Below are 14,413 nucleotides of genomic sequence, written 5' to 3' on the forward strand. Positions count from 1 at the left end.
ATTGGCAGAACTGATGAAAAAGCTTGCTGGATGTGAAAATGCATATACGAGTGATGTTTCAGAATGGATGATCAATGGTGAACAGTTTGAAGTAACCGATCTTGCAATTGTTGAAATGGTTAGTGAGCCCACTGAAGACAGTGACAACAAGGAATTGTCTGAAGAAATTGTACGAGCAATCATTCACACCAAGGGTTTGGCAGCACTAGATGTGGCATTGTGTTAAATTGAGCAGCAAGCAGAAGCTACTCCAACTGACAACATGTTTCTTAGAAGATGAAGCGACATTTCTGCTAAAAAATGATGCTCCATTTTAAAACAAAAGACTATGGACAGTTTCTTTATAATGTAACTTGTGTTTTTGCAACTTGGAAAGGTGTTCCCTACTTACGTACACATAACCCAGGTATGTACTATATTGCTTTTTTATTTATTTGATCATAATTGTACTCATTAAATCTTTAATCATGATTTACCCGTTGATTTAGTGATATTTCTATATTATCTGAGTTTTCTGTAATTCAAGGTAGCCTCAGCCCCAATCAGCTCAAATTACCAGGGCTCTATTGTATACATATATAAAATTTCTTCAACATGAATCAAGTCAGTGGAGAATCAAGATATTGATCAGCTGATTGACTTTTTCGTTCTCCATTGACTTGTTTTACCATGAAGAATTTATTTGGCTGTGGTCAACATCAGAACTTCAGAAATGGCAAATGATAAAATTTTATGTATAAATGTGCTCTTTACTAAGGCATACTCAAATTAATAACCTGTTCAGCAGGTTGCACATGAAATATTGGTAAAGTATTTCGTGCTTCATTTTTTTCTGGTTTTCAACTAACCGTAATTCACTTCTGTTTACAAAGTTCAAAAATTTAGATTTATGGATGTAAATTTTAGAACATGAAATGTATTCGCAGTTGCGAATTCAAACAACCATCAGCTGTACGAGGAAATGACGACAATGAAACTTTGTGTTGGACCAGGACTCATACGTGGATTGCTCACTTCACACAAGCAGTTGCCTTAACCGCTTTGTCTATCCATGCACAACTCATTGCCATACCCAAACTTCCATATGTCGTCATTCCTGTGTCAACCCGTACTCATACATACACTATGTAATTCCCATAGAGGGGAGGACACTTTTATTGAAAGTTGTTGCCTGGTATCAGCAGATAAATACGATATTGCAGTGCCTGTTTTTTTAAGAATGCAATGTTTCTTCGGAGATGCATATATGTCTGAAGGAGCAGGCACTGCAGCAAAAACAGCCACTATGACAAGCATACATATTGAAATTAACTTTGCATCATACTTCTGAACAACACAGGCACTGCAATATTGTATTTATCTGCCAACACCAGGAAAGCAGCTTTCAATTAAAATGTCTCCCCTGTACAGGAATATACTTGATGAATGTACAAATGTGGGTTGTAGAAGCATGGCTGACACCATATGGAAGTCTGGATCTGGCCTTGAGTCATGCTCAGATAGCCTAAAAGTAAGGTGACCACTTGTGATAAGCAGGAAATCCAGGTTCGAGTCCCAGTCTGGAACAAATTGTTGACATTTCATTATACAGCTGATGGTTGTTCATATTCACAAATGTGAATACATTCCATATTTTTCATTTTTTCTTTCGAGTATTCTGGTTATTTTCAGTCCCCCACCCCCAACAACCCTTTTGGGTGCATTTCTGTTCCATCATCCAAGGCATGTGATTCTACACTTCCTGTTGCACAGGAACTTCATAGGGTATGTAGTTCAGCAGGGGGCACCATGGGATCTGCAGCACCACTCATGGAACTATGGAATCTATTAATCCTCAATGTGAAATGAAGCAAGGCAAGTTGATGCAGTTCACATCAGAACTTTCAACTTTAATCATGCTCTTAAAGTTAACACCACTACACCGCAATATCACTCCTGTTTATATTTGCCAACTTCCTTAGGTGAATGCTAGTCTCCTTCCAACCACTGTAACTCAGTCCCCAAGTCAGTTTTAACATATTTCTCAACTTTTGTAACATACTTTCTTCGTACAAAATACTTTCTGCTGGTAGTGATCCACTGGTCTTAAATGATTACAGAAAGACCTCTCAAAATCACGAAAAGCTGTTACATCAATAATTTTTATTATTTTTGACTAGTTTCAGTTTTAAAACTGTCATCATATCAACAAAAATTATCAACATAACATGGAATGGTGGCATTAAAAGTACAGGTAGAACACAATAAGGCACCATTGTTTTAAAATATGTTTTTCTGACATTCCAGAGTATTTGCACTATTACAATGGGTACTCGTAACTTGTTCATCCGATGCCAAAAAACTGAACTATATTGTAAAAACCATGATCCTTGGTAACAGTGAACTCCTCTGTTCTGCCTGCACTTTTGATGTCAATGAACTATTCTTCCATGTTACATTGCTAATATTTTTGTCAACCTGATGATTTAAAATTAAAAGAAGTTGAAAATAACAAACAATTGTTGTAAGAGTTTTTGATGGTTCTAAGATGTCTTTTCTTAAAGAAATAATTTACCATAAGAGTTGACTATATAGTTATGAAGAGCTTGAAAGACTGATCTACATAATCCTGCATATTTTTTTCTGTATTCTTATTGGCAGTTACAACCTTTTTACTTCTAATTTCCCCCTTGCTTTACTTATGTAATATTTTTTACTTTCTTACTGTTCTTTGACATCCCCACTTATTTCAACTCAATTCAGATACACCAACTGCATTTATATGCTATGAGACTGAGAGAAGGGACTTAACTTATACCACAAATTATTCTCATTCACATAAGGAGGCAACCAACAGAAATTAAGCCAATGCTAAATTTTTTTTCTAATTCACCAATGAAACAATGCTGAAAACTGATGAGTGAAATACAATCAGGAAAAGAGCAAAGGTAGCCTTTAATCATATTAATAGCCCATTGAATCATATACAGAAACTTGACTGAAGTGGTTTGGGCCTTTAGTGAGAAGGGAGGGCAGGAGGAAAGTCACAGGGTTGGCGTGGAGTGTAGTGGGACAGGAGCTTGTGGAGATTGAGACCAGAGGAACTGTGGGATCGAAGGATGTGTTGAAATGACAATTCCCAACTACAGCACAAAGTAAAAATTGCCGGAGAGGGAGAGGGGGATCCAGTAGGGTGTCTCCAGATGACAAGGTATGCCTCTGAAATCAAGCAAGTTGTGCTGAAGTACATGCACTGTCACTGCAGGTTCTATTCTTGGCCATGGCAGTGACACTTCAATTGAGTGCACAGCTGGTTCATAGTCATGTTTAAATAAAAGTCTCAGTAAAAGTTACAATAGAGCTAGTATAAGGCATGAGTGCTTCCACAGGTGGCCCTTCCTCTGATAGGATGATGTACACCTTTGACAGGAGAGGAATAGAATGTGATGAATGGGTGCATAGGACAAGTCCGTGAGCTGGGTCCCGTGCAGGGTCATGTGGCAAGAGGTTGGTAATACGGGTGGGATATGGATGGACTAGGATTCAAATGGCTCTGAGCACTATGGGACTCAACATCTTAGGTCATAAGTCCCCTACTTAAACCTAACTAACCTAAGGACATCACACACACCCATGCCCGAGGCAGGATTCGAACCTGCGACCGTAGCAGTTCCGCGGTTCCGGACTGTGGCGCCAGAACCGCTAGACCACCGCGGCCGGCAATGGACTAGGATATTTCACATATTGGGTGAGCAGTAGAAAACTACTTTGTGATAGGTTGAAATGATTATGTGATGCATGTTCTTCACTTCAGGTCGCAAAGAAAGACAATCAAAGACCAGAGGATGTGGTTAAGCTGTTTTAATTGGATATGGTATTGGTTAATAAGGGAGTGTTCCTTTGTAGTTGGTTTGTAAGGTTGGTTGAATAAATAGGAGCATGTGTGGATATGGCTCAGGGGCTGATTTGTGGACTAGATTTGGAGTGTAGTGCATGTCTCTGGAGGCCTTGGTAACACCTTCAGTTTATTGGGTAAGGTATTGCTTATCTCAGTGGAAGTGCCATCCACTGGTGGGTGTAGTGTAGAAGAGACGACAACAAAATGGAGGTACTGTTTTCTCTGAATCTCTGTGTTCCCCTGTTCTATCCTGCCCACAGACGTACTCCTCTCATTGTTCATCGTGTATCACACACAGCTCCATGTGCCCTCATCTGTGAGACGTTGTTGGTGCTAGATTTCAAATGCATTTCTTTGCTGCCTCTCCTTATCCTAGCCATCATCCTGCCTTCGCTTCACCCCTCCCTTGTCATCCCCTTCTCCTAATTCCTCTCACTTAATACCCTCAACACACCCTGTCACCCAAGTCAAGCTGCAGCCCCATGTCAATGTACCCGTATGCGTATTTTTGTTACAAGTTCAACTTTGTTTATTTGCCAGTGTATAACTCAAAGCTTCAACTATAAGGTGTGAAATTAATTTTACTTTTCTTTAAGATACATGGGAATAGAAATAAGCAAAGAAAAGAACTGAAATATTAATCAACTGAGAATAATGTACCTGTCAATATTTGAGCGCATTTCAACAAGAGACACAGCTCCTCTGGCAACAAGAAGAGATGCCATAGTGACTCCTGACACAGGATCAACATTAATTAATTGGTTGTCCCTTGACCAAACAGCAGGAAAAAGTTCTTCTTTCCTGAAAACAAATATTCACATACAAATCTGCAATGGTAGATACACTGGAAACCAGGGAGAAAAAAACACTAGTCATTATGAGACATAAGAAAATGTTCATGATAACAAAGTCAGAGCAAATATGAAATGCCATATTTTTTCAAAGAAACAGCATTGGTAAACAGGTAAGACCTTGACGTAAATGAGATACAGAATGAGTGGATGAAATGAGAGGATGATGGAGTTGTAAATCCGGAAAATTTCATGGAAATTTTGTTAATAGATATGGCTGTTGTTAAGCTTCATTCTCCATTTTTGTGACAATTTTGTTTGAACTTCCTGCTCTTTCAATCATCCCCAAATTAGTAGTATCAAGAGGACACTACAGCTGGAAGGTGAAGTACGACTGGAAATGTGATTTCTTAGATGGCTGATTATCACGAGGTGCTCAGCTGAGAAAGGAGGCAAGAGTGCTGGAGACTGGTAAGACCTTCTGTGTATGAGATGATATAGACAGACAGACAGGGCGAGAGAGAGAGAAGTGTAAATAACAATCATTAATATTTGGAGTGGAATTACCTCAACAGTGCCCCCAGGGGACTAATAGCACTGGAAATATAATGCAGTCCTGGGAATGGCACCATATTAGTTGGAATGTCACCCATATCTACATTGAGAGTCCCAGGAAATCTAGCTCCACTGCAAAAAATGTACTTTGATTAAACATAGTCAATTACTTCAAAAATGTGCATTTCTCCAGCAATATGGAGTTCAGTACATAATCAAACATGACATAATCAGTTAAAGGATAAAAAAGTACACACTATTAAAATTAATTCTAAACTTTTGAAATGAAGAGTTCATCTTTATAATAAGTGCCACAGAATAAGGTGTGCAACGTCTTTAAAGGATTCCTAGGTGAGTTACCCAAACTATGAGGTAATGACAACACACAATGGGAATATGAAATGAATGTTAATAGTGAATGTAAAAACTTTAGATTTTTTAGTAAATGTGCCCATATTGCTCTTCCATATTTCCTAGTCATCTACCCTTCCCAGCAGTTTTCCCCAAGAGGACCTGTCTCCGTCTATTCTTGTTTGTCCTAGTAACAAACAACATACTTCTTCAATTGCTCACTGAACAAACATTTATTTTTGAGTGGTTTTCACATTAGCCCTTGTGAGATGACAGGATTTCAAAGTCCCATTTTATAAAAAAGAATATATAATATTTTTTTGTCATCTGAGGCTTGCTTTGGTATATTGTCAATGTATCGAAGAACTTCCATGGACTTGTTACGTGGGACATCAAAGCAGTTTGAATGTCAGGGCACACAGTTGTAACCATGGATTACACATTTATGAAAAAGTATAACACATCCAAAGTATGACTGTATATCATATCATCATAAATAAAATGTTATGAAATTGTTTTAAGGCACCATTTATAGTGCAAAAGGAAAACAAGATTAAGACAACTGTAGTCACTTGGCATTATGTTGCTCAAATCATTATTTTTTCCTTATTTAAGTAGTAGTAGTAGCTATCTTCTGTACATATTATAAATTGAGGCCCCCCACCATGGTTTTTGTCTGTGTGTTCAGGTTATTCTCAGGTACTAACGTAGAAATTTTGATACCGTTTTCACCAATAGGTATATTGTTCATGAGCAAAATCTGAGTATATCACTACATATTATAAACAAGTCATCCAGCTGTAGATACTTATTGCTACCCATGTGAAGCCTAGGTGGGTTGCTAGTTATTATTTATTTCTAAACTTTAATGCGAATCTGAGTAAAATATTCAAATACAAAAAGAATTAATTCTGCACATGATATTTAAAATGAAGAAAAAGGATCATTATGTAATAATGATACTATTTTTTTTTACTTAATTGTCTAACATTTTATTTGGAATACCATACCTTGTTAAATTGAGAAGCATATGAACAATGATATGATTCATATCCTGAAATGGTTTGGATCTGACAATTCGACGAACCACTTCCTCATCTCGACTTCTGCGCATGCGGCTGCATATATCAATCAGTGCCTTCACATACAAAAAGCATAATTTTAAACAAACATTGTTTCCACAAGTACAGAAATAAACTACTCGTAAAGCATCTCACAAAGTTCTTTCACTGCCTCTTAGTTAGTCCCCATTTCAAACTATAAATATTTATTGCCTGTTTTTCCTTCTACCTTATCTCTTCTTTAGGCAATATGCTATTATGTGTGACACATTAATTGATTTTGTAGTGAGAATTACCGGCAGCTAGAATTGCATTTTCTCTGTTATCTCCATCTGTTCAGTTACATTTTTCATATCAAGAAAACTCAGTTTGTTTGTTGCTTTGTCCACTGTAGCTTTCAGATTCACAGTTAATGTGCTCATTAAACAATTGCTGCGAACCCAGTGTGTTGCAGACTGGTGTGGAGAAGGTCACAGTTTGCTAAAAGTCTGATTATGGTTCACTAGCTTCAGATTAATGTTTTGAGTTGAAACAGTTATGAGGTAAATGGGGGCAACATTCAGAGCACTGTATATCTCTCAGATTACACACATTTTAATTGGGCAGAATCTGGTACTGCTCTAAAAGAATCATGTCATACCTGTCTCATTAAGTGACAAATAATAAGCAAAGGGTGGATGTGGATACTGATGATTTCACAAATGTTACATCCAGTACACTGATGCCAGAAGTGACTCAAGGGACTTTACTACCACGTTATCAGTCCCTCTGCCCTCATGAAGTCTGTGAAAGATGGTACAAATAAGGTGTCTCTTGATCTTACTATTTTTCTCATCTTGAATAGTATCTTTCACATTTTGCTTTCACAAGTTGGGTTAAGAGAAGCAAATACACCCATTAATAGTGGCAAAAGTTGTTAGATCTAAAAGTAAAGCGGATGGGGACTGCTAGTTTGAAGCTGGATGCCCCTTGGTGCAGTGCATTACCTGTGGTAAGAAGCATTTCCCCACCACATTCGCTCCACTGACATAAATACTCATAAAACAGTATTATATGTAAAATGGAAAGGAGCTAGACATGTAGATTCAGGAAGTAAATGTAGTAGGACACATTAGTTGGGGACTGCAGCATAGCTGAGAGCCTATAGAAGTTAAGGTACCAGCAAATGGTACCACCTCCATGCTCACTCTCTGGTTATTCTGAGTTTGTATTCTTCTAATTATTGTTAATGGTCTGCTGTTAATGTTGATGTCTGTGGCTAGCAACTAACTTCATGCTTTCATGCTGCAGCTTTTCTGCAGTTTTCAGTGAGGAAATTCTCATAAATGCAATAACTAAACAAAAGCAATATTTTTTTGCTGGCAGACTTACTTTAATACAAGCTGCTTGTGAAAAGCATTCTCTGTGCTGACTATGTTGTATTCTATAAATGGAATGGATCAAACAAACATTAAGAGTTCGTGTTTGATTTGATTTTACATTTTGCTTTATTTCAGCATATCAGGAAGGAAACGCCCAATAGTGGATGAAAGAGCACGAGTAGTTTTGCCTGAGGCAACAAATCAGGACTGCAAAAGCCATTTTATTTTCCTGCAGTTGCACTACTGTGCAGAAATAAAAAATAAGAGTAAGTGAGAAAGCACATTTACCAACCTAACATGTGGTGGTTCCATGTTACAGAGAGGAGAACTGTGAGAAATATGCCAAGCCGCACTTTGAGTATTAACATTTTGTTGCCCTTCCTTTGTAGGAATACTACTTTACGTAAGACAATGACACTGATGAAAGAATGTAGATGCATATCCAACACTGCAACTCACTGAGTATACTTGTTGTTATTAGTGAAGTGTATTTGAGAAAACAAGTCACTCTCTCATGCTACCATTTCTGCACAGTTTTCAGTATTATCAATGGTTCACCAATGAACAGTTTGTTACTGGCCGACGTAATTTTTTTTTTTTTTTTTTTTTTTTTTTTTTTTTTTTTTTTTTTTTTTTTTTTTTTTTTTTACTTTGAGCAATATTAATGACTCTTGTATAAGTATTATTAAGAAATGAAATGAATAAACAGTAACTGCGAGAGACAAGTGAATAACACATCAGTATTGAGGAGACCACAATAGGTGTGGAATGCAATGAAAATGATTATATGTTCTCATACATATAGGCACTGGCAATTCACTAGCCATGTAGTTGTACGGAGAAATGGAATGAGACGTTCACCACTGACATTTTGTTTCTATTCTAATATTTATCACAGCAAAATAGTGCTTCCAGAATTCACCTACATACAAGTTTTTGTACAAACAATAGTTTACACAGACACCTTTAAACAGGCAACAACAGTTTGCATAATCAATTCCACGTTAAATATTGTAACATGTATGTTGTATAATACTGTGTCAATTTTCTGTTTCCAGTAATCACAAGAATTATCTGCCACCCCCCTCCTCCACCCCCCTTTCAGTACCTCAGAGTTCACCCCATCCAATACAGAGGGAGCCATATATTTCAACAAACAAAAAGCATGAGACAGACAAAAAGATGAACTGGGCACCTCAACACTGTCCACTTTGAAAGGCATTTGAGAGGCAACTGAAGGCAACAAAGATGATGACAAGTTGCAGCAATATGTTGCTGCAGAGTAGAGTACTCAAAAGATGACAACCCGGCAATTAAACAGAAACAAAAGTCAATGTGATGAAGGCCATCACAAATGACATTCAGAAACATATTAACAACTGATTTTAAAATAAAAGTAGCTTTTTTATATTATTAATGCTCAAAATTGTACTTCTTTACTGCTTTCCATTGCCACAGAACAACACCTGTAGAACTGAAATATTTGCAAAACTTCTCTGGCACACAACGCCATGCAATTTCCACTCTGCTGACGTGTGCTTAGAAGAGATTTCTCCACATAACAAGTATAATTGTTTATGGTGTCCAAGTGAAGTGTCCTCTACATCAGCACTTGTGAGGTACATGCTTTCAGATTTTTCAGTTAAGTAATTTTGTCTGTATAATTAATTTCACTTTCTCAACAGGCAGTCAAATATTACTCAGGAGAATTTTATAGCGGCTGGCCTGAATATCATACGTTTTCAGCTAGCCCCCCCCCCGACACACACACACACACACACACACACACACACACACACACACACACACACACACACACACACACACACACACACACACACACACACACACACTTCTAGTGCTGGCAGTCTCTGCTGGGCTTCATGATGTATGGTTTCAGGTGAAAGGCATCATAGACAAGTATCCAATGTGGAAATGTTACGTTATTACAAGGAAGTGAATTTTTGCTGAGGTAAATAAATGTCATGTACCTTCCGTCAATATTCTCAAGTAGTGTGCTGATCTCACATTTGACATATATCCCATCACCACTTGTCCATTGCACCCAACATCAGTTAATAAGAAATGGTATCTAGTAATCACAACAAATGGTAATACAACGCTGTGGAATTTTTTGTAATTAGAGTACACCAAGCCAGCAGTTTGTGGGGGGGGGAAAAATGCTATTTGTTTCCTATCTATTGGATCTGAAAATAAGTTGAGAAGATTATTAAATAATAGCGTATACATTTTTGGAGATTAAGGTAGAAAACAGCCTCAAACACAGTCTGCTCAACTATTTCACTGAAAGTAATATTTTTACTTATTTCCAGATTTTCTCCACATTACATAATTTAATTTTATGGCTTATCAATGCAGTTTGGCAACTGCCACAGCTCAAAGTTATTTTGTCACTTTGTTCTTTTGAGCTTCTGTTGGTATGTCTAACATTTTATATCAATGTAATGTCTCAATGACACATTTACATATTTGACACTCGAAAATATAATGTTGGAAAAAAATTCCAACACCAAGAGGGAGCTGTGTGACAAAAATGAAAACTGGTTGGCACATTCCTACATCTAAAACATGACTTCTATTCAAATTTCATGCCAGTTGCATAAGAGTGGCACTAGCAGAACCACTATGAGGATGCAAATCAGATTTGTTTTAATTACATGCTCTAACAGTCATGAGCATTAGTTACCCTCGAGATTGGTCGCAGTGAGCTGATTTAGTCAAGAAAATCCTTTAAGGCAACCAAAATGCAATTTTCAACACCCCACTGAGTTTGAACGAGGTCATGTAATAAGGCTATGAGAAGCTGGATGTTCCTTCTGCAATACTGCAGAAAGATTTGGCAGGAATGATCCACTGTATGTGATTGCTTGCAGTGGTGGTCACAGAAATGTAAGGTCGCGAGAAGACCTTATCAACATCTCACTGAGATTGAACAGGATTGTGTAATAGTTCTACGAGAAGCTGGCTGTTTCTTCTGTGATGTTGGAGAAAGATTTGGCAGGAACAAACCTCTGTACATGATTGCTGGCAGCGTTGGTCATGGAAATGTACGGTTGCAAGAAGACCGAGCTCTGGATGGCCATATGTCACTACTATCAGCATATGGCTTTGGTTCATCATACTGCAATTGGAGCAGCAGCTGGCACCACAGTGACACAACAAACTGTTACAAAACGGTTGCCTCAAGGACAGCTCTGAGCCAGATGCCTTGTAGCATGCATTCCACTGACCCCAAACCGCCACCATTTGCAACTTCTGTGTTGTCAAGACAGAACTAATTGGAGGACAGGATGGAGGTCTGTTGTGTTTTCTGATAAAGCTGGTTCTGCCTTGGTGCCACTGACAACTGTATGCTGGTGAAGAGGGCCAGTTGAGGGCCTGCAAACGATCTGTCTGTGTGCTAAACACACTGGACCAACACCTGGAGTTGTGTGTCTGGGGTACGATTTTGTATGAAAGCAGGCACACTCTTGTGGTTATCACATGCACCCTGACCACGTATTTGTATGTCAGTCTGGTGACTTGACCTGTTGTGCTGCCATTCATGAGCAGCATTTCAGGGGTGTTTTCCAACAGCATAACATTTCCCACATACCACTGTTGTAACCCAACATGCTCTACAGAGTGTTGACATGTTGTGTTATCCTGCTCGATCACCAGATCTGTCTCCAATCGAGCACATTTGGGATACCATCAGATGACAACTCCAGCACCATCCACCACCACCGTTAGCTGTCCTTGTGTTCATGGAACTCCATCCCAGAAACTGACATACGGCACCTGTACAGCACCTGTGACCAATACATAAGCTGTGCAATCAACATTTGGGCAGTTACACCACCAGTTATAAACATACTAGCATTTTAAATTTGCAATGGCTTATCCTGCACATACATTAACCTGTGGTCTTTCAATGTCAATCACTTGGATATGTTAACTAGACAAAGCCATTCCCGAAATTTCATTACTCTACATTAATTATGTTTTGGTGTTGCAATTTTCTTTTGTCCACCTTTAAGTATTAGTCCTCTGCAGTGTTGTGAATTTTAGTGCAGACACCCACAATAACTTTCAAAATGTTGGGCTTTGATATTCTATTGCTGAAGGCCAGACTCTTAAAACATTTACCAGTTGCAGGAAACATAATGTGACAACCAGACTGCAACACAACTGGGAACGCGTTTTATCAATGATATGAGGTAGTAGGATAACAAAATGTATAAAAAATATGCATATGTACACATTAGATGCATTGTGTAACATGGGCTTTAGATTTATTGTACGCTCTTTTAAAAAATGTAAGATGTGATCAGCAGCTGTTGTGTGCTCTGTTAGCATTTCAGGTACAGGTACATGCAATTAAGAGTTTATTTGTAGGTCAGTTCAGACAGTGTATTCTTTGACTATATGAAGTAAAGTCAATGGAGCTCCACACGCAGAATTGGGGGGGGGGGGGGGGGTAGAGGTTCCTATTTGCAAGTAATATTCTGATATTCAGGTGCAAGTTTGGTGTGACCAATACATAAGCAGCATAGAATGACTGCTGCTTTGCAGGGGGCCAGGAGTGAAGTTCAACACTCTAGTAGTATCTTGTAATGATTCGGTGTTTGTTGGTATGTGCGGTATTTTGCCATTCTGTGTCCCACACCCTCAAGATATGGTGTCTGGGATGTGACCGAATGTCAGTGTCTAGGGCTCTCAGTTGCAATGTTTCTGTTACAGCAAGAACAAACACACTTTTTGGAACATAGTACTCTACAGAGCAATACGTAACATACAGGTTGTTTGTACCACTGAACACATTGACTGTAAAACGGTAATTTAGGGCACAGAATAGGCCAAGCAGTTATTTGTGATTGCTTAAATAATACTTTTTCTTTAGCAGCTCACCAGAGTGTAACTGGGAGTCAACCAAGATAGCCTCTATATGTGGAACTGTGAACTGAATGGAGGTGCAATCTCTGAAACTGCACACATCTTGGGCGAAGGTACATCACTCCTCCCTTCTAGGAGGGAGGAAAACCACATCCACACACAAAAACTATAAGCACAGAAAAATGTAGGGCACAGAAAAAATTCAGGGTACTAAAAAAAAGCACTGCTACCGAAAAAAAGCACTCTGGTACCGAAAAAAGCACTGGTACTGTGAAAAAACGCAATGATCTCACAAGACACTGAGATTATTAGTCATGAAAAATGCCAATGATGGCACTGAAGACCATTCCATCACCCAACAATGGCAGCTGTTGAATCATGTGGGCAAGCACCGGCAAATAGAAGTGGAAGTGATGAGGGGGCAGTTTGGCACATCGTACCTCCTCTAATGAGGAGCCACATGGCAGGACCCTGAATGGCGTCTCCATAGCAATGTCTTTGTCAAGGATAGTGGTCAGCGCCGGAGGCAACAGCAGGGCCACAAGAGACAACAACAGCACCGGCCTCAGCAATGTCGGAGGCAGTGGACACTGAGTCAGATGCAGCAGGTGAAGGAGGGCCCACAGTTGGTGTGCATATAGCAGCTCTACTGAGTTCTTGTTCCCTACCAGAGTGAAATGGTACAAACGCAAAGAACAGTCTAAGGCAGCTTCAAGGGACCTGTTCAAACCAGGCGTTCAGCCTCACCATTACATTGAGGATGACAAGCCTCACAAAAAGATGCAAATTCTTGAGAAACAAGCTAGGGGGGCATTACTGGTAACCGTAGTGTACAGAAGTGCCTCAACTGCAAAAGTCTTAGAAACAGCCGAAATATTGGCTGCCATGGATGTGGATAGACAATGCACCATGTACAGACTCTTGGAATAGGCGTACACTACAATGAGCCAATATTGATTTAGGAAGGGCCCCAGTAAAATCAGCACACAGTCACTCCCATGGGCACTGCCACGTCAGCCCGGGGAAAGCGAAGCCCACGGGGCCACCTGTTCCTGAACACAGCGAGTGCAAGTGGCAATAAGCTGTGTATTGGCCCATCTATGACCGTCCAATACCCATGCTGGCAGGCCATAGTTGTGGTATGAAAGATCCCCCAATGAGTGACACACGAAAGCCACAGTATGTTATGGTCTAAAGAAGTGGGAATCACTACCCGTAGAGCAATGTCCACCAGAGCTAACAAAAGAGCCCCAGCAAATACTAAATTGTGTCCTGGAGTGAGAAGTAATTACGCAAGAGATCCGAGGCAAAACCTGGGGGTTTTTCCAGCCAATCGTACAGCACAAACAAGAGAAACCGATTAAGTACAGGGTCTATGGCAACAGCCGATGCTATCATGGCACTAGTGATGGCAAAACCATTGAACGCATTCTGGTTCTCAGTATCTAAATAGAAACAAAGCAGCTTGTCCTGATTGAATGCCAGGTGTAGATCAATCAAAAGGTGAGACAATGCATCGGT

At 39.2% G+C, this 14,413-nt stretch overlaps 1 protein-coding gene across 4 annotated transcripts in view; it reads right to left on the reverse strand.

The window, feature by feature from the left end:
* LOC126481449 (tubulin epsilon chain-like) overlaps positions 1 to 14,413 on the reverse strand; it is a 161,061-nt gene that overhangs the window by 48,946 nt on the left and 97,702 nt on the right. For all 4 annotated transcript variants that reach the window (XM_050105220.1, XM_050105218.1, XM_050105216.1 and 1 more), the window contains exons 6-8: positions 6,585 to 6,712; positions 5,236 to 5,355; positions 4,538 to 4,678 (exon numbers count right to left, since the gene is read on the reverse strand). In XM_050105220.1, the coding sequence (XP_049961177.1) occupies positions 4,538 to 4,678; positions 5,236 to 5,355; positions 6,585 to 6,712 (389 nt within the window). The remainder of the gene's footprint in view (positions 1 to 4,537; positions 4,679 to 5,235; positions 5,356 to 6,584; positions 6,713 to 14,413) is intronic.

This window comes from Schistocerca serialis, chromosome 5, assembly GCF_023864345.2.
Source record: "Schistocerca serialis cubense isolate TAMUIC-IGC-003099 chromosome 5, iqSchSeri2.2, whole genome shotgun sequence".
NCBI lineage: Eukaryota > Metazoa > Arthropoda > Insecta > Orthoptera > Acrididae > Schistocerca > Schistocerca serialis.